Below are 27,334 nucleotides of genomic sequence, written 5' to 3'. Positions count from 1 at the left end.
TAAATATTTGGTTGTTTTTATATAACCAGCCTTGGTTGATATTCATTGTTGCCGGTTATGTTACATAATTTGTGGGGGCTCGGCCAGGATATGTTCCGATTTTGAGTTTAAGTGCTGGTAATTGCCATTCTGATTTGGAAAAGGGAAATACCCGTTTTTTTTTAGTTTGATTGGTGTGTGGGTGGTATTCGGCAATGATGAATATTGATGAGTTTATGGACACTCCTACCCAGTGTCTTTAGTAAATGCGAGAAAACCTGAGGTATTGGAGATTGCTAGGAGGTTGGATATTAAAGGAATTATGAAGAATACCACAAAGGCTTTAATACAAAGAAAAATTGCTGAGCATTATATTACTTTGAAAATGTTTGATGATGAGTTGTTAGATAGCTTTCCAATGAGTAATCTGGAAATGCAGTTACATCTTGAACAAATAAAGTTAAAGCAATTAGAAGCTGATTTGGAAAGAAATCGGTTAGAAGCTGAAAATAAACAGAAGGAATTCGAGGCTAGAGAGGCCCATAAAAAAAGGGAATTTGAAGAAAGAGAGCAAAATAAAATAGGGGAATTTAAAGAAAGAGAAGCTGAAAACCAGAGGAAATTTGAGTTAGAGATGGAGAAATTAAGGATGGGAAATCAGACTTCTGGTTCTAAGAAACAGTTTATCGCTAGTCGTGAGGTTATTTTGGCTCCTCCATTTAATGAAGCTGAAGTGGACAAATATTTCCAGCATTTTGAAGCTATTGCTCTGAATTTAGGGTGGCCGAAAGAGCAATGGCCAGTGATGTTACAAAGTGTAATTAAGGGCAAGGCACAACAAGTTTATACAGCTTTAAATGCTGAGCAAGCACTGGATTATGATATTGTTAAACAGCATATATTAAAGGCATGAGAGCTGATTACGGAAGCGTATAGAGAAAGATTAAGAAATTTGAAGAAATCAGTGGCAAAAAGTGGAATTTGCCTATGAGAAATCTGTGTGTTTTGAGAAATGGGTTTCCTCTAAAAATGTGAATGGGGAGTATAATAAATTAAAAGAGTTGATTTTACTGGAGGAATTTAAAAGAAGCATTCCTGTTGAAGTGAGAACATACTTAAATGAAAGGGACACTGCTACATTGCAGGAGACTGCTAAATTAGCTGATGAGTATGCTTTAATTCATAAGAATAAATTTTCTCCAGGTAGAATTTTTAAAAGGAAAAATAGCACAGAGAGTCAAGATAAACCAGAAATTAAACCTGAAGTTAGTAAAAAAAAGTAAGAATGAAGGGAGACATGTGAAGGAAAGACATTTCGGTATTATTTGTAATTATTGTAAGAAACCTAAACATGTGGTAGCTAATTGCTTTCAATTGAAAAAAAAGAGAAATAAGCCATCCCAGATGTTTGTGTGCAGCATATTGAAACACCTGTAAATTCACAGGGTTTAGAAAATACTAATGAAAATGTGTCAAAGTCTGACCAACTTAAGAAGGGATATGAGACTTTTATAACAGAAGGATTTGTATCCTTGAAAGAAGGATCCAAATCAGTACCAATAAGAATACTTAGAGATACTGGAGCTTCTCAATAACTAATATTAGACAGTGTGCTAAAGTTTAGTGATGAGTCCAACATTGGTGAGGTAAATTAAATAAGAGGACTTGGGAGTGCCCTTATGCCAGTACGTTTACATAGAGTGAATTTAAGGACAGGATTAGTTACAGGGGTTGTTAAAGTAGGACTACAATCCAGTTTACCTGTGAATGATGTTTCTTTTTTGTTAGGGAATGATTTAGCAGGTGGACAAGGTTTTCCTGAAGTGCATTTGACAATAAATTCAAATTCTGAGGAACCACAGAGGGATTCTAACACAGATTCTTCCTGTTTTGTTTCCTCCTGTTTTGTAACAAGAGCTATGGCTAAAAAGACTATTGTACAGGATGAGGTTGTTACCCATTACAGTTCAAATCAAGATCCGAATTTTGAGGATTTATCAGAAACTTTCTTACCTACATTATTTGATCAGGATTTTGGTGGTAAGTCTGATCAGGAAGATGTGTCTTTATCATGGAAGGAGATGATAGCAGAGCAAGGTAGAGATCTTGAGATAGTTAAATTAAAAGAACAAGCTCTTCCAAATAGTGAAATTGAAGAAGTACCAGTGGGATATTATTTTGAAAAGGGAGTATTAATGAGAAAGTGGAGATCCCCTACAATTCCTGCAGTGAGGAATTGGGAGGTTAATCATCAGGTTGTAGTTCCTAAAATTTATCAAAATGAGATTTTAACTATGGCTCATAGTATTCCTTTGGGTGGTCATTTAGGTGTAAAGAAAACAATGAACAAAGTTTCTAAACATTTTTATTGGCCTAGTTTAAGACAGGATGTGGTCACATTTTGTAGAACGTATCATATGTGTCAAATTGTGGGTAAACCTAATCAGGTTACTCCAGTGGCTCCACTGCAACCAATTCCAGCATTTGGTGAGCCTTTCTCAAAAATCATTGTAGACTATGTAGGTCCTTTGCCAAAAACTAAAACTGGACATAAATATTTGTTAACTATTATGTGCACAGCATCTAGGTTTCCAGAGGCAGTACCTCTGAGGAATATAACAGCCAAAACTGTGACAAAAGGCTCTTATAAAATTCTTTACTTATTTTGAGTTGCCTAAGGAAATACAATCGGATCAAGGTAGTAATTTTATGTCAGGATTGTTTCAGCAGATAGTTTATAAACTGGGAGCAAAACAGATTATTTCATCAGCCTATCATCCAGAATCACAAGGAGCCTTGGAGAGATTTCATTCTACATTAAAAACTATGATTAGGACATACTGTGTGGAAAATGAAAAGGACTGGGATGAAGGTATACATTTACTACTTTTTGCAGTAAGGGAGGCAGTACAGGAATCATTAGGTTTTAGTCCTTTTGAACTTGTGTTTGGGCATAGAGTTTGAGGACCTTTAGCTTTGTTGAAGGAACAGTGGATTAATAAAGAGGTACACATTAAATTGCTAGATTATGTTTTAAAATTTAGAAAAAGATTATATAAAGCTTGTAGCTTGGCCAAGGAAAATTTTAAATTGGCTCAAGAGAAGATGAAGACTTGGCATGATAAGGAAGCTAGGATGAGGTAATTTAAGCCTGGAGATAAGGTGTTGGTTCTTTTTCCAATGCAAACGAACCCATTACAAGCTAAATTTCATGGTCCTTATGAGATTAAATCCAAGGTAAATGATGTGGATTATGTGATAAAAACCCCAGATCGAAGAAAGTCAACACAGCTGTGTCATATAAATATGATAAAACCATATTATGAGAGAGAAGCTGCTACTATGACTGTTGTGATCAATAATGAGTCTGATCATTATAAAAACTTAATGGATGATTCATCTGAAAGTCATTTTAAACCCAACATTATTTCAGCCAGGTTACCAAATTCAAAAATTCTAGAAAATATTGATGAAATATTAGCTCATTTACAGCCAGAGCAGAGAGAGCAGATGAAACAGTTAATCTTTAAATATAGAGATTTATTTCCAGACGTTCCTAGAAGAGCCACCGTAGCTATACATGATGTAGATGTTGGAGATGCAAAACCCATAAAACAACATCCATATCGAATGAACAGGGAAAAATATGAACTTGCTGAACAAGAAATTAAGTATATGTTAGAGAATGATATTATTAGACATTCTAATTCGAATTGGAGTTCACCGTGTGTTATGGTGTTAAGCCAGACAACAGTATTAGGTTTTGTACAGATTACAGGAAGGTGAATGCTGTGACAAAGACTAATGCATATCCAATCCCTAGGGTAATGATTGTATGGATAAAGTTGGACAAGCCAAATTCCTTACAAAAATTGATTTGTTAAAAGGTTATTGATGTGTTCCATTGACGGATAGAGGTAGAGAGATTTCTGCATTTGTAACCCCATCTGGGTTACATGAATATAATGTTCTTCCATTCCGGATGAAGAATGCACCAGGTATTTTTCAGAGGATGATTAATAGCATGATTCAGGGATTAAAAGATATAGATGCCTATATTGATGATTTAGTTACAGGAAATAATACGTGGAAAGCATATATTACTGTGGTGGAGAAACTATTTGAGAGACTTTCAAAAGCTAACTTAACTATTAACTTAGCTAAAAGTGAATTTGGTCATGCCACTGTGACCATTAAGGAAAAGGGTTAAGGAAATTAAACTCCAATTTAGTAACACAGTTTAATGTTAGAGGAGTACAATATTTTGATCATTCATATTAAGGGTAAAGATAATGTGATCGCTGATTGTCTATCTAGATGTTAAATGTACAATGAAGATTTGTTTTTATGGAGTGGTATTTTAACATTTGTAACAGTCCTACTGTATATTAGTTTGTAAAGTGCTGAAAGATAAGACTGTATATATTGTGTATGTTGTAAATTTTATACCTTTTTTTGTGTAAATTGTTAATTGTTAAAATTTTGCTCTTTAAGAGACAATTTTTTTTTTGGAGGGAGGTGTTACATACCTCAAGGAGATCTTGTCAGAATGATGTAATGGTCTTTTGGAGGTCACCTGATGTAAATTTCCTGCCGATGTGAGGTCACATGATGACATGTTCACCACAGGTATATAAGGGAAGACCTCAGATGACGCAGTTAGTTTTTAGTTTTCCAGCTAGAACGTGTGTCTGTGTCTCCGTTTCTGTTGTGTATTTGTTTTTATGATGCAGTTTCATTTTTAAAACAGAGTGTTACGTTCTGTTGCAAGGTACAATAGTGCTGGACTGGCAATTTTTGCTAGATGTGTTGATGTACCTTTTTCCAGCAGTACTGGAGAGTGAAGACTTTATCGAAGTACAGGACCCGAAGGATTAAGAGAAGTTGGTATTGTTCATTGCTGGTGAACGCAGCAGGCCAGGCAGCATCTCTCAGAAGAGGTACAGTCGACGTTTCAGGCCGAGACCCTTCGTCAGGACTAACTGAAGGAAGAGTTAGTAACAAATTTGTTACTAACTCTTCCTTCAGTTAGTTCTGACGAAGGGTCTCAGCCTGAAACGTCGACTGTACCTCTTCCTAGAGATGCTGCCTGGCCTGCTGCATTCACCAGCAACTTTGATGTGTGTTGCTTGAATTTCCAGCATCTGCAGAATTCCTGTTGTTTGGTATCGTTCAGTAGTTTAACAAAGGATCGACCTTATTGAGTCTTCGTTGAAGAAGTAGCAACCTGCATCGAGATAATTCTTGCCAAAAGAGAAAGGAAGTTCATGTGGGATTTGCTCTCTAGAAGCTAAGGTCAGTTGTTTTAAACCGTTTATTTACTGCATCGTGAATCCTTTGGACAGAACCAACGGGAAAGTTGTGTCTATGAAGAAATCCTTCTCCAGAGAAGTCTCTCCCAATTGAACGTATAAATCTGTTGGATTTTCGAATTTACCATTTTAAGAACTGTATTTGACTTTACCACTTTAAGAACTGTTTTCGCATTTAACGCTTTAAGAACCAGTGCTGAGTGACGATTTATTGAACGGCTGCATGGCGGTTAATTTCCGGTTAAGGTTTTCATTTTGTTTTTTTATTGTTTATCCGTGTTTAATAAATGTTTGGTTGTTTTTCTATAACCTGCCTCGGTTGATATTCATTGTTGCCGGTTACATAACACTACGCCTGACAAGCCCCATTTGCTTAAAGAGACTGGTTTTAAGACACCAGTAACCTGTCTTTGTCCCTTATCCTGTCAGTGGAAATGATATGGCGAGCAGCAGCTGGACTTGGCTGTGAGAGGCTATTTGAGACACACACCAATGGGGGCATTTAAGAGGAAGTGGGAGTTTATCCCCACTACCTCCCCTGATCATAACAGCCTTAAGGAACCTCAGTGTAAAAGAGTAAGATTTAATTTCTACTAAGGATATAGCTGTAATCTTGAGACCTGCCCTACTTGCGTGTGACTTCATGTGCCTTGCTTGAAACTATGAAGCTACAAAAAACAAAGTCACAACCAATGGCTTGTGTGAAACCAATTTGTTTATCAACTTGCTTTAAAATTTGCATGATGAAAGCTGAGATGCTATGGATCTCCTGGATAGCTTTGTTAGAAAAGTACAGATAGACGAGGACAGAGAACTCCAAGCAGGAGTTGGACATAGGACCAGAATGATGGAAACTTGGGGTCAAGATGCAGACTGAAAACCAATTAGCACAATAAATGCAGGCATTCTTAATTCGACAGTTCTCATTGATGCCTCTTATCCCCTCATATCATGTTCACATAGTTATCCATAGGTGTTAATGTTGCCTGTAATGATCACTGATAAATTATTACACTTTTCACTGACATTAAATGTCCACCATTACAGAAGTAGTGCAGACCATGCCTTTATAAAATGTCTGTTTATTATTAAAATCCAAGGAGTGATACCTATTTGAGGCAAATTTTAATATGTGCACAATGATTTATTACAAATTATAGGGATTACAAAACCTGAACAAAAACATTCACAATTTTGCAAGGGCTAATGGTTATTTGGGCCAGTAAATAGGGTTGGTTTATCTTTCCTTGAAGGGCATGTCCAAACCCCAGCTATCTGACATTTCCGTATATTGCTTAAATCCCTGAAGCCTCGGGGTAAGAGATAGATAATGTAATTCTCACCCAACACCACAAATCTAACTAATTTTTTTCAGAAAAACAATCCAAATCCAATTTAACATCATATTACTTGCGTTTATGATAGGGGTATTAGAGAACAATTTCCTCGGAAAATAGTGTAAGCGTAATTGTGAATATAATTGTGAATGTTTTTGTGATGTTTCAAACTTTTAAATAACACATTTAGAAATTCCAATTGACAGAAAAGAAGGAAGGCAGAATTGAATCAGTTACATGTTTTTGGTTAGCTTTATTGCCATACTAAATTTCTTTGTTCTCAGTAAAATATTTCTTTTGTAGGTGATCTACCATATCCTTTTCTTCGGCTTCAAGGGTTGAGTCCGCTTGCATTTCCCACCTGGAACGTATAATCATAGAACAGAGCAGATTAATAGATAAGTTTATTTATACCTTAGATATATCAAAGAAAGAAATGTATATGTTGGTTAAAAAGGCCTTAAATATGAATAACTACTTCTCACTAAGTTTTACTAATACGTTTGTATATTAATTGTTATCTACATCAGATCTTTTTGTGGTAGTGATTAGTATGAAATAAACAATCACTACGTTTTGAATGACCACGTCTACTGAACTTATTCATGGTTGTGTATGTGCACAATTTCCTATTCAAAATGAAATAATTTAAGAGTTAAGTGGAATAATGATGTAATTTTGCCCTGAAAACAGACACAGAGGACATAGATGGGAAAGAGTTGGGATGTAAAGACCATTTTATTTGCTCAAGCTATGAAAATCTAATCCAATTTTAGCATGAATATGTCTATTTATGCTTATGGTAAACTCTGGAGGGTTACTTACTTTAATGTGTTAATGGGGAGTGTTCTTGATATTTTGGCACTCATAAATGAAACAACTGTGGATTGAAAGGATGGTGCAACTCTGCACTCTAGCACTGTCTGTGAGACAAGTAGAACATGTTACAACATGTACCCATTTGCGGCAACTTCCAAGGTTCAGGTATGCTGACTCCCCAGAGTATGGCTAGTTGGTGCAGCCCTTTTAAAGATTCAGGACAGTCCTACTAATTGGCAATCATATTTTGGGTGCCAAGGATTGGGCATTTAAGGAGCACCTGAACTGAGGCTAAAGCTACTCAAGATTTTGTCTAATATTTGTTTTGTGCTCCGATTCTCAATCTAGTTTGAAACCACGCCTCGGTCCTAGCCCCGGATACTCCAACATTTGGGCCCAAGCCACCCTCGTCAAGAATTCTCATCACAGAACAAGAATGCCCAAAGAACTCCTGTAAGCATGCTGTGATTCTGTCATTTCAATGGCCAATTCTTCCTACCTTCTCCAGAATGCAGAAACTCCATTGTGACCACATCAGCTATCTATAGACACCTTTGTGATTGCACAATCAAATGCTACAATGTCCAATCCAAAGGCCCACAACATTTGGAAAAAATCATATTTTTACAAAGATAGCCCTTTATCAAGGGCTAATGTGCACAGAAATACCTAAAAGGAAATGCTGCCCGGAGGCTGACAATATCTTTGGATGAGTCCTCAAAGAGATTATATTCTACTGTGTGCAAGGCTTTGAATGGTGGTTGTGGTTGGCATCCAACTGCCTTCAAGGAGAATGGGTGATGATGATCATCATCATAAGCCTGGGTGGAAGGTATGGAGATCCTGAGATGCCCAGATGTCAAGATTCCCCTCTCGGCCTCACCAATGTAGTCTAAAGGAAAGCTTGTGAAGCAATACGTTTGGCACCAGCTTGGCTGCCGGATCTGCCGGGAGGATGATCAATGACGTCCCGCCGCCTTAGGGGCTCCACTCCAGATTTGCTGTCTGGGTTTACTCCCGTAGCCTTCATCTCTCCTGAGGCTGCCCACAGCTAGTGATCTCGTTCACAAGCATCAGGCATGTCCACACACCGGTGGGTCTGTGTGCTACATGTGCAGGGGCCAGACCTCCTCCCTGTCCTTTGTAGTTCAGTCTGAGTCCAAAAGGAATTCAGTTTCCGTGTGTCACCAGTGAGGAGGCACTACATGAGGTTTGCTGTTGGACAGGCTGTGTACTGGCAGGGACAGACTTACACATCCAGCTCTCCTTTTCGCAAGACTGCTAGCTAGTGGTGAAAGCTGAAAGTGAGAGCGACAAGCACTATCCACTACATTACTGCACTAGATGTATCACAACAACCACTTTGACACCTCAAAAAGGTATATGTTTGTATTAAAATAAGCATTTTGTGCAGAATTTTCAACACCAGCCCCATACAAAGTACCGTCAACACACACAAAAAATGCTGGTGAACGCAGCAAGCCAGGCAGCATCTCTAGGAAGAGGTACTGTCGACGTTTTGGGCCGGGACCCTTCGTCAGGATTACTGAAAGAAGAGATAGTAAGAGATTTGAAAGTGGGAGGGGGAGGGAGAGATCTGAAATGATAGGAGAAGACAGGAGGGGAGGGGTGGATATAAGAGCTGGAAGGTTGATTGGCAAAAGGGATACCAGACTGGAGAAGGGAGAGGATCATGGGACAGGGAGAAAGAGAAGTGGGGAGGGGAGCCTGGAGGGTGGAGAGCAGGCAAGGAGTTATAGTGAGAGGGGCAGAGGGAGAAAAAAGAGAGAGAGAGAAAAAAAGGGGAAATATAAAAAAAAAATTTAAAAAATAATAAATAAGGGATCAACATATACTGTGATATTTCAACTGGCACTATGCATCATATGACAATCAAGCCTTTTCTCCAAAAATTATTTATCTTTATGCAGGACCAAAACATATGAGTTAAGGTAGCCACCTCAGTGTTGCATCTATCATGGGTAGGATTTATATTAGAAAAAATATGCGCTAGTTTATCTTTTGACATATGCGCCCTGTGCACTACCTTGAACTGAATCAAGGAGTGATGGGCACAGATAGATGAATTATTAACTAAATAACAAATTTTATTTCATTGATCATCTGAAAGTGACTCTTGAAGTTCCAATTCCCAAGCACATTTAACCTTATCATTAGACATCATTCATAAATTCAATAGCCGTTTATATATAATGGCTATCAATCCTTTTTGAAATGGTTTAAGCTGAAAGATAACATCTATCATATTTGGTAAATGAGCAAATGGGTAATTCGGTAACAAATCACGTAAAAATATTCCTGACTTGTAAATATCTAAAAAATTGTGCATTAGATAAATCATATTTGTCCACTAGCTGCGAAAAAGACATTAAACAATCCTCTAAAAACAAATCTAGAAAAGTTTTTATTCCCTTAGTTTTCCATGTTAAAAAGGCCTTATCTAAAATTGATGGTTTAAAAAAAGTTAAAATGGATATTACTAGAAAGAACAAAGTTATTTAAGTCAAAAAATCTGCGAAACTGAAACCAAATTTTTAATGTATGCCTAACAGTCAGACTAAGATCTTGTCTACCAATCTTAGAAAACAAAAAGGGAAGAGGAGCTCGCAGTAAAGAAGCCAAAGAGAACCCCTTTACCGAGTTCTCCTCAATGTCCAACCATGAAGGACAGTCCTGGTTATCCGTACAGTGAATCCAAGAAGTAATATAACCAATATTAATTGCCCAGTAATAGAATCTAAAGTTTGGTAAAGCCAAGCCACCATCTTTTTTAAATTTTTGCAGTAAAGGTTTACTCACTGTAGAGCTTTTATTATTCCAGATATATGACAAGATCATAGAATCTATTCTATCAAAAAACATTTTCGGGACAAAGGATGGAACAGCTTGAAACACGTATAAAAATTTCAGTAAAATTGTCATTTTTATAGCATTTATTCGACCAATTAATGACAACTTCATAGGCAACCATTTGGAAAGCATTTGTTGTGTATATTCAATTAAAGGAAGAAAATTATATTTATATAAATCTTTAAAATTTTTAGTAATTTTAATACCAAGATAGGTAAAATAATTTTTAGCAATATTAAAAGGTATTTGATCATATTGATCCAAATAATTATTAATAGGAAATAATTAATAGGAATTAATAGGAAATTTATGTAAATTTAACTTATGTTCAGAGAAAGTACTAAATTCAGTAAATATGGATAACATAGAGGGAGTAGATTTTCTAGGGTCTGAAATGTAAATTTATAAATCATCTGTGTACAACGAAACCTTATGTACTTTATCCCCTCTCTTAATACCCTGAACGGGGATGGAATCCCTATGAGCGATATCAAGTGGTTCTAAAATCAAACTAAATAATAAAGGACTAAGAGGACAACCCTGACAGATTCCTCTATATAGTCTAAAATAAGGAGATTTTTGATTGTTAGTTATAACCGCAGGCATCGGGGCTTGATAGATCAGTTTGATCCAGGAAATAAATCCCGGACCAAAATTAAATCTCTCCAAAACCTGAAATAAATAAGGCCATTCCACCCTATCAAAGGCTTTCTCTACATCGAGAGAGACAATACATTCAGATTCTTTAACTGAGGGAGAATAAATAATATTTAACAATCTTCAAATATTAAAATGTGAATACCAATTTTTAATAAATCCAGTTTGATCATTTGAAATAAGAGTTGGCAAAGTATTCTCAAGCCTATTAGCCAGAATCTGAGAGAGAATTTTAAAGTCCACATTCAATCAGGAAATTGGTCTATAGGAGGCACATTCAGATAGATCTTTTCCTTTTCGGGAGATTCCCAGAGGATATAGAATCAGTGAAAGTTTGACATAGGTGTGATGTAAGCATTTCAGTAAAAGTCTTATAAAATTCCACTGTATATCCACCTGGTCCCGGAGCTTTCCCTAGTTGCATAGAGGATATAGCCCTAGCAATTTCCTCTTCTTTAATAGGCACATCTAGTGTGTTAATATCTTGAATAGAAATTTTAGGTATAATTAAGTTTTGCAAAAATCTATTCATAAAGCTAGTATTATCAGAAAATTCAGATTTATAAAGATTAGAATAGAAATCCATAAATATCTTACTAACTTCATGAGGATCTAATGTTTCAGTTCTATCTGGTCTACGTATTTTCAAAATCTGTCTTCTGACTGTATTTGCCTTCAACTGACCAGCCAGCAATTTACCTGATTTATCACCATGTATATAAAATTGAGTTCTGGATTTAAAAAGTTGCTGCTCAATGGGGAGGTCAAAAGCAGATCATGCTGTGTTTGGAGTTCAAACCTTTTCTTATATAGATCTTCACCAGGTCTTACTGAATACGCTTTATCTATCTCTTTAATTTTATTAGTAATTACTAAAAGTTCTGCTTTAGTTTTACAATTCATTTTCGGCAATCTTTGGGATTAGTCCAACGAAAGCAGGAAACGTTCCTGCTTCCGCTCAATGCATGATAGCTTTCTCAACTTTACTGGCTAGGAGAGCTATTCTATTGTACTGGAAGGATCCCAACCCACCTACTGTTTTTTTTTTGGCTCTCCTCCATTATGTTGTGTTTAAGTTTAGAGAAAATAAGGGGTCCGATGTTTGATACATCTTTTAAATTTGAGGAAACTTGGCGACTTTTTATTCAATATTTTCATATGATGTAATTCTTTTTACTTTTTCAGTTATTTTTCTTTTCTTGTCCGCGAAGTTTTAGATTTGACCAGAAGGATTTTTCCTTTTTTTAACTGTATCCTGAAATGGACTGCCCAGTCCCCCTCCTTTTTTTTTGTTTTAGGTTAGTTTAGTGTTTTCTTTTCTCAATAACAGTCTTGTTTTCTATGAACTGTTAAGAGGAGAAGTCCTCTTTCCTTTCTTTATATTAGCTTAATACTATATATGAGTTTGACAGCGTATATTCCTTTCTTTGTTTGTACTATTATTAAAATATGTATTTGAGATAACCTCTCCTCTGGTTTGTATTTATCCTTATTCTTTTAAATCAATAAAAAAAGATTGAAAGTGACAATCAAACCTTTCAGAAAGAGAAGAAGAGTCTTGACAAAACCACATGAACGCACTGGGATACTAATTTTAGTTATTATCAAGTAACTAGTATCCACGTGGTCTACAGTTTTAATACTTACTAAATTTATTTTGTAGGCTATATCATACAATTTGAACCAATTAGTAAATGAAACAACTTCCTGCTGCAAACATTTTGTCATGAACTGTGTTGTTAAAGTTATTTAATATGGTGCATCAATATAATGTCTTGTCCAAATCATTACATATCTCATGATACTACACTGTCTCAAGATTATTGCTAATCAGTACTGAATGCACAAACTTATGAATCTACTAAAATGTAATATAACAAGTTGTGTAACTCTGGAAGGTGAAAAGTGACTTGCAGTTAGGATAGGGAATTAGAGATGGTGTTGGGCACAAGGTCAACACAAGATGGCATAGAAAAGGGCAATGCCAGAAGCCTAATCCAAATCAGGTGCTGTAGTGTTCAAAAGATTCAAAGATTTCAAGTACATTTAATTTCAAAGTATGTGTGCAGTATACAACCCTGAGACTCACCTGCTTACAGACAGCCATGGAACAAAGAAACACCATGGAATTGTTCACAGAAAACATCAAACACTCACGTCACCAAAAAAAAGAACAAATCACGCAAACAGCAAAAAACGAGTGAGAAACACAGAATATAAATTATCAAATCACAAAGTCACTGACAGTCTAGGAACGTTCAGTTTAGTTCAGGTCAATTCAGTGCTGTGTCGTTTGTTGACTGTAGGCCGCAGTCTGCCCCAATCAAATCACACAAAATAGCAATAAAAAGGAGTAACCAGAAACAACACGTCATAACATGAATTACAGAGACCAATCCACAAACCGCATCAAATAAACCTTGCCTAAGACACCTTCCTCTGACAGTAGTCAGTGAGAGGGAGAGAGGGCGGTCAAACGCAGACACCTACCTCTGATAGTATTGAGTGAGAGGGAGAGAGACTTGTGACATGCAGACAGATACAGCTGAACACCTACTGCCTTCTGCTTTTGTCCTTGTTGTTCAATGACTCTAATGCTATGCCTACAGAATATACAATGTAGAAAAACACAGGCTCTTTGGCCCACAATGTCGTGCCAACCTTTTGACCTATTCTAAGATCAATCTAACTCTTCCCTCCTACATAGCCCTCCATTTTTCTAACATCCATGTGCCTATCTAAGAGTTTTTTAAAAGATCCTAATCTCTCTCTACCACTAGCCCTGACAGGGTGCTCCATGCACCCACCACTATGTGTAAAATAGCTTTCTTCTGACACCTTCCCACTACACTTTCCTCCCATCACCTTAACACTATGCTGCCTGGTATTAGCAATTTCCATCCAGGGGAAAACATCTCTGGCGATCCGCTCAATCGATGCTGCTTATCATATTCACTTCTACAAAGTCACCTCTCATTCTTAGCTCCAAAGAGAAAAGCTCTAGCTTGCTCAACCTGTACTTGATCCAGCCCGTGAAATACTTGAAATTGTGGGAGGCAAAAAATAGTAGGTTTGAGAATGTGATTAGGATGTACACCATTGTATAATTCACTATCCATTAAATATGTAACTAATGAGGAAAAGAACTGAAATAGGGTGTCAAGGTCTAGTATGTACGACAAATATGAAAGATACAACTGAGCAATGAGAGAAGTGAAAGGAAATGATAAAGAAAGGGGTATAGTTGTGGAAAATGACAACAAAAATGTAAAAAATGCAAAAGCAGAAAGTACACGACAGTTTAGAACTCGTCAATGTACAATCTGCATGGATTCTATAAAGATGTATCTGATCGTTTAATGTACTTGTGCTCTGTATAAATGATTTATTTATATTTATAGCTCAAAGCTTATTAATCTGAGAAGCTTTTCCTTGAACAGATTCTGTCCTTGAGTAATGGTTTTTCTGACTTAATGTTATAAACTGAAGGGAAACCTGCATGCATTCAGAGCAAGAATCTACTGTGTTATAATATTGGCTGTAATTAAACAATTTTTTGAAAGGTTACAGAGTTTATATTCACACATATAAATCTCTAGAGCGACATGGGATATACCCCAGGTTACTGCAGAAACTGAGGGAAGAGATTGCTAGGGCATTGATGATAACCTTTGTTTCCTTCCTGGCCATAGGAATAGCATCAGAAGACTGGAGAATAGCAAATATTGCTCATGAAATGTAACAGGGATAATCCTGGGAATTATAGACCTGCGAGTCTTATGTCAGTGGTGGGCAAACTAATGGAAAAGATTCTTAGAGTCTTAGAGCACCACAGCACAGAAACATGCTCTTGAGCCTGTCTAGACTATGTTGGTTTGGTTTTCTGCCTGGTCCGATTTACCTGCATCTGGTCCACAGCCCTTAATACCCTTCTCATCGGAGATTATATAATGCAGTGGTACAGAGATTATATTCACTCTTCTATAAGTCACGTTTCTAGATCACATACTAATGGGTGAACACTATGCTTCCCTATTAACTGCACTCCATTGACTCCACATGAGTTGAACAACCAAAACTGAGAAAACACAGGTATCAGAGGTTTGTGGGAAGGGCACAACATTCAAGATGCCGGAGTAACTCGGGGAGAGAGTAAGAGAGTGGTGCAAACTATCTTGACTAATATTTGCATACATTTTGTCCTGTTAGCTCAATGATTCCTTCATATAAAACTGCCCTAACCATAATACTACATGAAAATCTTCATTTTATTCTTGTTCAGATCAAATCAGTAACCTGAAGTTATCTTTCCCACAGAGTATAATCTGAGATCCCTATCGTTTATCCATAATACAGCACAGAAAGCCAACTCATCCATGCTGAGATGCCAATCTCAACTAGTCATTTACCTGCATATGGCCGATGTCCCTCTACATCTTTCCCATCCATGTAATATACCTTTCCAAATGTATTTGACAAGCAGCTATTGTACCTGCAGTCAAGCATTTTCATATATGCACTATCTCTGTATGAATAAGTTGCCCTTCAGGTCCATTTTCAAATTTTCTCTACTCTCTAGTTTTTGGTTCCTTTTTCCTGAGGAAAAAAGTCTGCATCAAATCTATCTATGCTCCTCATAATTTTATACACCCTCAGTGAAGAATCCTACACTCCAGAATGAAGCCCTCACCTGACCAGCCGCTCCCTCTATATCAGGCCCTTGAGCCCTGGCAAATTTTGCATCAATTTTTCTCTTTTAATACATACTTTGTGCTTAACTATAGTCCATACTCCAGGTGAAGCCTCACCATTGCCCTGCTTGATGCAGGCTAGCCAAAAGCCAGCATGCCAAATTGTACAACACTCACAAGCTTTCACAAAGCTGTTTGATACTTATCTAACCAATTTATATTATGCCTTCTGTTAAATTTACATCTCTCAAAGGCAATATTGTTTTCATATTGAGAAACACTCTATAACACAGTTCTTATATTCATTCCCCTTTTCAGCCCAGTGTGTCCAAGTGGAATTAGCTTCATAAAATAAAAAATACTGAATATACTTAACAGGTCAGGCAACATCAGTGGAAAGAGTAACAGTTAATGTTTCTTCTCCAGTCAGACCCTTAGCTTGGGTGAATTGCTCAAATTCCGCTCTTCATCCAGGAAGACATGTTTAAAGAAAGCAGCAAATGGGGTGCCATAGTAGTGTAGCGGTTAGTGTGACACTATTACCGTTGGAGTTCAGAGTACAATCCCGGTGTCCTCTGTAAGCAACTTTGTACATTCCTCCCCGAGTGCATGTGGGTTTCCTCCGGGTGCTCCGGTTGCCTCCCACATTCCAAAGACTTGCCAATTAGTGCGTTAATTGCTCATTACAAATTGCGTAATGATGCTAGAATTAAACGGGGGATTTGCTGGGCGGTGAGGTTCCAAGGGCCAGAAGGGCCCATTCTGCACCATATCGCTAAATAAAACAATAAAATAATATCCCCTACAACTCAGTATGTGGCTAAGAGTGACTCAACAGTACAATGAAATCCATTTTATTTTTTCAAACAATGAGTTTCTTGATCTAATTGGAATTTCTTGCCAGTATAGATCCTTCTCAATGTATCAACAGATAGAGCTCTGCTTATACTTCCATTTACAGGACCGCACAGCTTGTGCAAAATGAGATGGAGATTTCAACATAAAACTACTTGAGTTCATATGTTAAAAGAAATGGCCCAGTCATGTTTCCAACTAGATCAAGAAAAATCCTCAGAATATGAAGATTTCAGTGAACATTGCTCAAACATTTATAGTATGGATCAGTTGCAGTGTTACCTCAATGTTGATTTGCAACTGTGTTGCTTGAGGAACTAATTATGCTTAGATAACATCATAGGTTTTCAAAGTGGATCTCAGGGGCCATAAGATTTGTGACTCTCTGCTTTTGATACTTGATACAAGCCATGTAATTTACTTTTGACTTGAATAAGTACATTTCCTTTAATTATATTCCTGTTTTACTTTAGTTATCTGCATCATCTTTCAGTAATGAATTGCTAAAAATAACTTTAAAAATTGTCATGCTGAGTCACCTGGAAAAGTTTGAAAACTTTGGGACACACAAACACCATTTTTTCAGCATACAGATCAATAGTCATTCCTTCATAGAACATAGAACATTCCAGTGCAGTACAGGACCTCCAGCTCGCAATGTTGTGCCAACCTATTAACCTACTCTAGGATCAATCTAATCCTTCTCTCCTACATCCATGTGGCTAAGAGTTTCCTTCCTTTTTCTGGGAAAAAAGCCGGAAATTGGAACTAGATGGGAGAATAGTTTAGCTCAAGGTGGAGTGACGGAGCAGACTCGATGGGCCGACTGGCCTACTTCTGCTCCTTTGTCTTGTGATCTTCAAAGGTATCACCTATTATCCAAGCTTTAAACATGAATTAATATTATTTGTCCAGGCATTTCTTCCAATTTGTATACATTGACAAATGTTTCGTAGGATATATTCTTAAATTCATATTGTTTTGAACTTAAATTTAATACATTCTAAAGTAAATAGAATTTAAAACATATTATCCCTTCTTACAGCACATTCTGTGGAACGCGACCTCAAGCTTTAACAAAACAGGAAATCACGAATAATTATACTGTTAAAATGCATCAGTGGTGTGTGTTTGTGTTCAAGAAGCAGTGAATCTTGTCACTGACAGTTTGTGAGTAATAAGCGCTCAGACAATTTGGAATGGTTTTGCTCATTACAGTTTCAAGCATTCAGGCTTGGAGATGCCTGAAACGGCTGGGAGTGAAAATGAAACAATTTCACCACTTAGGAACTACAAAGAATTTTACAATGAAAATGAAGAATTGGAGGGTGTAAATGTCAAAAACAGTGTTTGAAGGCAGTCCAACTATCTGCACTGATTTTCTTCATTTACAGTCAATCAAATGAACATGACAGTGTACACTGTATGAATTCCTCTGTCAATAACTATTAGGAACTAATACATAGCTTTATACTGTGACAAATTCCTTGAGGAGATTACAAGTAGGATAGATAAAAGGGATGCACTGGATGCTGTATATTTGGACTTTCAGAAAGCATTTGACAAGGTGCCACACATGAGGTTGCTTACCAGGTTAAGAGCCCGTGGTATTACAGGAAAGTTACTAACATGGTTGGAGCATTGGCTGATTGGTAGGAGGCAGCGAGTGGGAATAATAGGATTCTTTCTCGGTTGGCTGTCAGTGACTAGTGGTGTTCCGCAGGGGTTGGTGTTGAGACTGCCTGTTTTTATGCTGTATATAAATAACTTAGGTGACGGAATAGATGGCTTTATTGCCAAATTTGCAGATGATATGAAGACTGGTGAAGGGACAGGTAGTGTTGAGGAAACAGGCAGGATGCAGAAGGACTTAGACGGATTAGGAGAATGGGCAAGAAAGTGGCAAATGAAATACAATGTTGGAAAATGCATAGGCATACACTTTGGTAGTAGAAATAAATGTGCAGACTATTTTCTCAACAGGGAGAAAATACAGGAATCCAAGATGCAGAGGGACTTGTGAGTCCTTGTGCAGAACACCCTGAAGGTTAGCTTGCAGGTTGGGTCGGTGGTGAGGAAGGCAAATGCCACATTAGCATTCATTTCAAGAGATCTAGAATACAAGAGCAAGGATGTGATGCCAAGGCTTTATAAGGCAGTGGTGAGGCCTCACCTTGAGTATTATGAACAGTTAAGGTCCCTCATCTTAGAAAAGATATGCTGGCATTGGAGAGGGTGCAGAGGAGATTCACAAGGATGATTCCGGGAATGAAAGGGTTATCATATGAGGAACATTTGATGGTTCTGGGACTGTACTTGCTGGAATTCAGAAGGATGAGGGGGATCTCATTGAAACATTTTGAATGTTGAAAGGCCTAGACAGAGTAGATGTGGAAAAGATGTTTCCCATAGTGGGAGAGTCTAGGACAAGTGGGCATAGCCTCAGGATAGAGGGACCCCTTTTAAAACAGAGATGCAGAAAAATTGCTTTCGCCAAAAGGTGGTGAATTTCTGGAATTTGTTGCCACATGCAGCTGTGGAGGTTGGGTTATTTAAGGCAGAGATTGATAGGTTCTGGATTGGACATGGCATCAAAGGTTACGGGGAGAAGGCCGGGAACTAGGGTTGAGGAGGAGGTAGAAAAAAAGAGTCAGCCATGAACGAATGGTGGAGCAGACTTGATGGGCCAGATGGCCCAATTCTGCTCCTATGTCTTATGGTCTTTATGGTACTGTAGTAATATTGGTAGTGTTCTAATTTGTTCTGTAGTTCATTTGACTACATAATTTGTTACTCAGTTAAATGTTACTCAGATATTTTCTTATATATATATAAACTCAAAAAAATTCAAATAATCCTGCAATTCCTTAAACCTTAAATTAAAAAAACTGTTTTCCAAAGTACTCTGTTAACATTCATTCAGCACAATCTAACACATATTAAATACAGAGGTATAAAATAACAAGGGAGGTTAAGTGGGAAAAATTAAGTTTCCATGGTAGAGTGATCTATTAAAAGATTTTTCCACTTTACTCCTTTTGAGCTTTTTTGTCATCTTGACTGAGATTCAGATTTATTTATTTATCACAGTGATTCCCAATAGGGCAATATCAGCCCCCCAGTGGGGGGGGGGCAGGAAGCATCTTATTGGGGTGCTAGGGGATACAGAAGTTATTGGGAGGCTTTGAAGATTCTTAGGAGGTAGTGGTAAGCAGCACCCTAACTTGAGGCATGAGACCTGGCTGAGCGTTAGAAGAGCAAGCACTTCTAATATCAAGCAAGACTAAAGTTCTACATGGAGATGTGGCATACCTAGTTCAATAGTTCCATTTACTATCAGAGAAATGTATACAATGTACATCCTGAATTTATTTTACCTCGCCAATTTGTATGATAAAATGAACATTCTAAATATGAAACTGCAGGGTGAGAACTTCAATTTAATCTAGGCAGACAGTGCAGCGTCCGCTTTTATCAGAAAATTGGAAATATATAAGCAAGACATTGGGAGAAGAATGGCCTCACAGTTTCCCTGCATGGAAAGTATAGCATTCTCTTTCACAGATGGTGATTTACAGGAGTACTGCTTACACCTGCTTATCACTGAAGAAGTATTTTCTGAATCGATTCAAGGATTTGAACGATCTGGAAATTCTAGATTGAGTAATTAACCCATTACTTTGCAAGGTGGAAGAACAGGAAGAGAGCTTGCAAGAAGAAATTATCGAAATTCAGAATTATGAAGAAGCAAAAATACTTTTCAAATGTCAGCTTTTATGGTATGTGGCTACACTGTGATATGAAGTTTCCTGGTCTTTGGAGAAGAGTCAAACTGCTCTTCATTGCATTTCCATCCTCCTACCTTGTTGAAAGAGGCTTCAGTGAAGTGAATGACATACTCACAAAAAACAGAAACTGCTTGGATATTGTTACATGTGGGGACTTAAGTCTTTTGCTGTCACAACTTGAACCACATATTTTAACTCTTGCTAAAAATCACCAAGCTCAAGGATCACATTGATATCGAGACTGCTGTACAGCATAAAGGTACTGTCTAACTAGGTTTAAAGGCAAATAAAAATTTAAAGCAGAATCATTTTTCTTATACAAGAGAAAACCAGCAGATGCTGGAAAGAGTAAATTTAAAAGATGGGGGAGGGGAGAGAGAACCACCAGGTGACAGGTGAAACCTGGAGGGGGAGGGATGAAGTAAAGAGCTGGGAAGTTGATTGGTGAAAGAAACAGAAAGCCATGGAAGAAAGAAAAAGGGGGAAGGAGCACCAGAGGAGGCAATGGGCAGGCAAGGGGATCAGGTGAGAAAACGAAAAGGGAATGGGAAATGGAGAGGGGGGGGATGTTTGGGGGGCATTACCAGAAGTTTGAGAAATCGATGCTCATGCCATCAAGTTGGAGGCTACCCAAATGGAATATAAAGTGTCGTTCCTCCAGCCTAAGTGTGGCCTCATCATGACAGTCAGAATGGGAATGGGAAGTGGAATTAAAACGGGTGGCCACTGGGAGATCCTGCTGGTTCTGGCAGATGGAGCATAGATGCTCAGCGAAGTGGTCTCCCAATCTAGTCGGGTCACAGCGATGTACAAGAGGCCACACCAGGAACACCGAACACAGTAATTGACCCCAACAGACTCACAGGTGAAGTGTTGCCTCACTTGGAAGGACTGAATGGTAGTGAGGGAGGAAGTGTAGGGGCAGGTGTAGCACTTGTTCTGCTTGCAAGGATAAATGCCAAGAGGGAGATCAGTGAGGAGGGATGAATGGACAAAGGAGTTGCGTAGGGAGCAATCCCTGTGGAAAAGAAAGTAGCAGGGGCGGGGAAAATGTGCTTGGTGGAGGGATCCCATTGGAGATGGTGGAAGTTTCGGAGAATTATGTGCTGAACGCGGAGGCTGGTGCTAACATTTTTCTCATGTTAGCATTTGATAGACAATGTTTTTACACAATGGGGACCTTGGAAAGTACAAAAACGGACATTGGCAAGTATGAAGGTGCTTTAGGGGATGCACTGGCAAGTATGAAAGTGATTTAGGGGGGTGTTGTGCTAAAAAAGGACGGGGATCACTGATTTATCACACATACCTTAAAACCGACAGTGAAATGTGTCATTTGTGTTCATGCAGACTTGGTCAAGAAATTCAATTGTTGTTCAGACCAGACATCAGAACGGGAAAGAAATGTGAACTAAGTGACTTTGACTGTGGAATGATTATCGGTGCCAGATTAGGTAGTTTGTGGATCTCAGACACTGTGGATCTCTTGGGTTCTTCATGCACAACAGTCTCTAGATTTGACAGAATACAGTAGTGTGATAACCAAAAAAAAAACATCCAGTGAGTGGCAGTTCTGTGGGCAAACACGCCTTGTTAAAGGGAAAGGTCAGAGGAGGTTAGCCTCACTATTCAAGTTGGCAGTAATTCCAATAACCACACGTTATAACGGTGGTGTACAGAAGAGCATCACTGAATGCACAACGTGTCAAAGCTTGAAGTGGGTAGACTATAGCAGCAGAAGACAAGGCCGAGTTCCACTGCTGTAAAGTGGCTACTAGTGCATTCCACTCAGTGATGCAAATGATAACAGGAATTTAGTTTCCTGCAAACAAGGGAGCTAGTTAACCTTTCAGGAGCAGCTGCTACTCTAGTTCTGGTGAATGAAGACAAGCTTCTATTTCACATCCTACAACAGAAAATCACTGTGCAAGAAAGATTGGTGACTATCCTCATGCCCCTCGTTCAAGTGTTCTCTTCAAGCAAGCCTAAAAACCTGGCATTTTTCATTTCAGTACAACGCAAATTGTTCAATAGCTGAGGGATTGTACCTATTACTGATTTTGCAGACAGAAAAAATTGTATCACAGCTTATAAGTTCACTGTACTCACCGTGAAATGGTAAATACACTCTGAAGGCCTTTCCTATTGTTAATGATGTGATTGAGCCTGGTGCTAAGTGATAACACTTTTGTAATTGCTACTTTTGTAATATTTTAACAGTTTTCAAAAATCTTCTGTTTAATTTGAGGAGCTAACTAACAATTATGCTGCCTAATTAGAATTATTCATAGTTAATTGTTCAAAATGGAATGTCTTAAAAACCTACATCAGTTTCTTTAGTTTTTTTAAATGGCTCTAATAAAATACAAAGTTCAAATTCCAGCTAAAAAGAAATTGCTTTTTTCCTCCTGGAGCTCTAATTAGCCCTAAATGTACTTCTTTGAAAATCTCAACTGCCTCTGCTATAAAAGCCATGCCATTTAAAAGAAAGATTCTGAAGGAGGTAAAGAAAGTTGCGAAAATGGAATAATTAGGCTTGCAATTGTAACAATGATGATGAAGATGATGATTTTGCCTGATATCCACGTTTGCAAGCACACTGTATAAAAGCTGATTTACTGAACAAGCATTGGTGTTGTGATACCTGTCATAAGGATGCGCTTTTGCAATATTGCTAACTTCAGTCACATTTTGTGGAAGTGATTTCACACAGTGTCAGTTGTAGATTACTGATATCCCTGCAGGCCAATTATAATATCCCAATTTTGTTCAATTTTTCTGTTTCTCAATACTTGTGCCAAAAAGTATACAGCAATTCCCACTATTCTTTTATTCTGATATTTGTTAGATGCCTTGGTCACATTATTGTTTGCTTGTTTTCACTCCTATGTAGTTTCTGTCCAGCTTGAGGTTTCATGAGAATTTCATCTTCACTTGTAAAAGTCACATCATGGCTCTGGCCCATAACTGTATGAAGCATCTTCAAACAGATTTGTTAATTGTTAACACAAGAAATTCTGCTGATGCTGAAAATCCAAAGCAACACACCCCAAATACTGGAGGAACTAGGTAGGTCAGGCAGCATTCATGAAAATGAACAAACAGTTGATGTTTCGAGCTAAGACCCTTCTACAGGACTGGAAAGAAGCCAGAATAAAAAGATGGGGCTAGGGTAAGGAGGACTAGCTGGAAGATGGTAGGTGAAGCCAGGTGGGTGGGAAAGGTAAAGAGCTAGAGAAGAAGGAATTTGATAGGAGAGGAGAGTGAACTATGGGAGAAAGGGAGGAATGAGAGGGAAGATGATAGGCAAGTGAGGAGAAGAGCTAAGTGCCCAGATTGGGAAAGAGAATAAGAGGGAAGGGGGAAGGGAAAAAAAATTACCCCAAGAAGATATTGATGTTCATACGATCAGGTTGGAGGCTACCCTGACAGAATATGAGGTGTTGCTCCTCCATCCTGAGAGTGGCCTCATCGTAGCACAAGAGGAGGCCATGGACAAACATGTCAGATTGGAAATGGGAATCGGAATGAAAATGTTTGGCCACCAAGAAATTCTGTTTTTGGTGGATGGTGTGGAGGTGCTCAAGAAAGCATAAATTGTTAAGCCAGGAATTGCAGTGGATGTAATTTACCGTCCAAGGTGTTTTAACAACATGGAGTGTGACAAGTCATTCCATGAATACAGTATATTTAGTTTCCTTTTTTAACTATAATTCTTGTCTATGTCTTACTGATGCTCAGTCATAGATCTGAGAAAAATCCTACCCTTGTGTGTGACATACCCTCCTGTTGCTACAAGTAGTCTTACTGTAGCTGCTGGGAGCTCACCTGTCACATCTAAGTGATGTATGAAGCATTTACATACAAATTAGTAATTTAATGCAGTCTTAAGCTCCGCAGCCACATACATTTTCAAGCATTTCGAAACAAACTGGAAAAAGCTGAATTTTCCTTATTACTTCTAATCCAAATCACGTTAGGTTCTCATTAAATTTCATTTCAAGATCATTCTGTTGTCAATACTAGAAAGTGATATGATTAAATATCTTCAATGCGATATTTACATGCTCAAGATTATGGTGTCCGGACTGACAGATTTTACAGTCTAATGGATGTTATTCCTAATAATCCTACAACACACTATTAATTTGCTGTTTAAGAATAAGTTTTCCAATGGTCTCAGTAAGCTTAAAAAGAGCATGGCAAATGGGACGCTAGTGAGTTTAAAGTCTGCAGAGTAAACAGACCTCCAAGAAGACCACAACCTTGTTCCGGTTTGGAGGCTTGTGTGCCTCAATGACCCAGAGAGCTACGTTGGCTGGAGTCAGGGCTTTATGCTTTGGCTCTTGGTAAGGTCACCCATGCCAAACGCCAAACAGATCTAAGTATAGGGCCAGACTAAGAATGGTCATAGTCACAGCCATACTTTATTGATTCCGGGGGGAAATTAGTTTTCGTTACAGTTGCACCATAAATAATTAAATAGTAATAACACCATAAATAGTTAAATAGTAATATGTAAATTATGCCAGGAAATAAGTCCAGGACCAGCCTATTGGCTCAGGGTGTCTGACCCTCCAAGGGAGGAGTTGTAAAGTTTGATGGCCACAGGCAGGAATGACTTCCTATGACGCTCTGTGTTGCATCTCGGTGGAATGAGTCTCTGGCTGAATGTACTCCTGTGCGCAACCAGCACATTATGTAGTGGGTGGGAGACATTGTCCAAGATGGCCAATGATCCACTGCTCATCCCAGTTTGGAGGTTCACCTCAGGGCTAACAACCCTGACTGGTCAAACAAAACTGTTACGGAAACAGCAATGAAAAATTGTCCAACATCTGAGAGTGATGGTATTCCTGAGTCTCCATGCAGGACTTTCCTGACTGAAAACCGAGAGGAAGCTACTGGCACAATGAAGGAAGGCGTGAGCACCACCAGACAGATGGAGATGTAAGACTTTCATTGCTGCCCTAAACGCCAGTGGCGTAATGGGCAGTAAGTAAATACAGTAAACACAACCCAATCAACTTTTATGTGTGTTGCTTGAATTTCCAGCATCTGAAGGTTTCCTCGTGTTTGCATTTCAAGTGAGTGTGAGAAACTGAATCAAGCAACTTTAAGGGGTGGGGCAATTACTCACCAGCGCAAACAGCATTGTCTTAAGAAAAGCAACTACTATATTATTCAGGTCTGAGGCCCTTTATCAGACCTCAGAGTTTAAAGACAGCCTGAAAAACAGGGTGTCAGCAGCTTAAAGGGAGAGCAGGAACTGGGACCCAGGTAAATGTAAAGGAATTCAAAGGAACTAGGGTCCTGGTGAGTTTAAAGGGAGCACAGGAACAGGGCTGTCTGTGATTATAAAGAAGCGTGGCAACCTGGACCCTGGAGATTTTCTGGGAAGTGAGCACACCACAGTCATGGTGAATATCAAGAGATTGCAGTAACTAGATCATGCTGAGTCAAATAGGGTATGGGAACCAGATCTTCAGTGTGTCAAAAGGATGATGGGGCACCAGCAATCATCCATTGGGGTTCTATGCCCTCCACTCTCTGTAAGGCCAGTTCTTCCCATGACTGCATATGTTTCCTTCCACATTTCAAAGACATACAGTTAGGGTTACGTTTAATGAATTAATGAGATGCTGGAAGTGTGGCAACACTTGCGGACTACCCCACAGCACAGTCCTCACTCTGTGTTGGTTGTTGATAGAATTTCACTGTACGTTTCAATGTACATATGGCAAATAAAGCTTATCTAATCTATGTGGACCCGGCTTGCTCAACCTTGGAAACTGAAGGCAGATTTTGAGAAATATTAGCGAATGAGATATGCAAATAACAAGGCAATTTTATACAGTTTTTATGATCTTAAAAATGAACTCGTTACAAAGTTTGTGATTCATACAGCTTGCACTAATTTCTGAACTGAAATTCCTTCAGTAAGAGGAGAAAATGATGGAACCCCTCAGCAGATCAGGCAGCATCTATAGAAAGGGACACGCAGTTGATATTTCAAAGATTTAAAGTACATTTATTATCAAGATATGTATACAGAATACAACCCGGAGATTCACCCTCCCGCAGGCAGTCACAAAACAAAGAAACACCTTGGCACCCGTTCAAAGAAAACTTCAGGAAGAACAAATTGCACAAATGGCAAACAGCAAGCAGACAACACATTGAATATGAAACATCAAAGCGGGAGTTTGGGACTATCCAGTTTAGCTCCACGCCACTAGCTGACTGTTGACTGCTGACTGCAGAGTTAGTCTTCACTGAGGCGCCTCAGTCTGTACTAATCACCCCAATCAAACAGCACAAAAACAGCAAAAGGAGAGTAACCAGAATCCAGAAACACATGAGGTCCACAGCCACAAGCCTTGTAACGTGGAACTCAGGACTCCCGAACTTTCCTCTGATAGTAGCTAGTGAGAGGGAGGGAAAGCCCGGTCAAACACAGGCAGATGGCGCCGAACACCCGCATACACTCTGCTCGTCTTCATCGACTTCAACCTTGCTCGACGCCGCAATCAGAGTCAATCATGGGCAGCTTGAAATTGTCAGGAGACATAGAGGAGACCAGACCACAACATAATCTCGCGGGCACTCTACCCAGTTTGGATCACCTATACAACAGTGATACCTATATTAGTCTGCTGTTTACTGATTATAGCTCAGTGTTAGTATCAAACCCTCAGTACTAATCAACAAGCTTCAAAACCTGAGCCTCTGTACATCCCTCTGTGAGTGGATCCTTAACATCCTCATTGGGAGACGACAGTCAATGCAGATCAGTAATGACACCTCCTCCTTGCTGACAGTCAGCACAGGCTCACCTCAAGGATGCATGCTTAGCCCACTGCACCACACCCTCTACACTGATTACTGCATGGCTACGCACAGCTCAACAGCAACCTATTAATTTGCCAATTTTACCACTGCTGTCAGAATTTCAAATGGTGACAAGGAAGTGAGATAGATCAGTAGGTTCGGTGGTGTCAACAACTTTGCACTCAATGTAAGCG

The 27,334-nt window shown here is 38.5% G+C and overlaps 1 protein-coding gene across 4 annotated transcripts in view; it reads right to left on the bottom strand.

Moving 5' to 3' along the window:
- Positions 1 to 6,229: 6,229 nt before the first annotated feature.
- Positions 6,230 to 27,334, bottom strand: part of kiaa0825 (KIAA0825 ortholog) — a 314,659-nt gene continuing 293,554 nt past the window's right edge. For 3 of the 4 annotated variants that reach the window (XM_072281205.1, XM_072281210.1, XM_072281206.1), the window contains one exon: positions 6,230 to 6,989. In XM_072281205.1, the coding sequence (XP_072137306.1) occupies positions 6,893 to 6,989 (97 nt within the window). In that variant the 3' untranslated portion in view covers positions 6,230 to 6,892. The remainder of the gene's footprint in view (positions 6,990 to 27,334) is intronic. The other variant, XM_072281208.1, reaches the window with a different exon arrangement.

This window comes from Mobula birostris, chromosome 17 (genome assembly GCF_030028105.1).
Source record: "Mobula birostris isolate sMobBir1 chromosome 17, sMobBir1.hap1, whole genome shotgun sequence".
NCBI lineage: Eukaryota > Metazoa > Chordata > Chondrichthyes > Myliobatiformes > Myliobatidae > Mobula > Mobula birostris.
The sequence above is the reverse complement of the archived record's forward strand: the minus strand, read 5'-3'. Positions and strand labels throughout refer to the sequence as shown.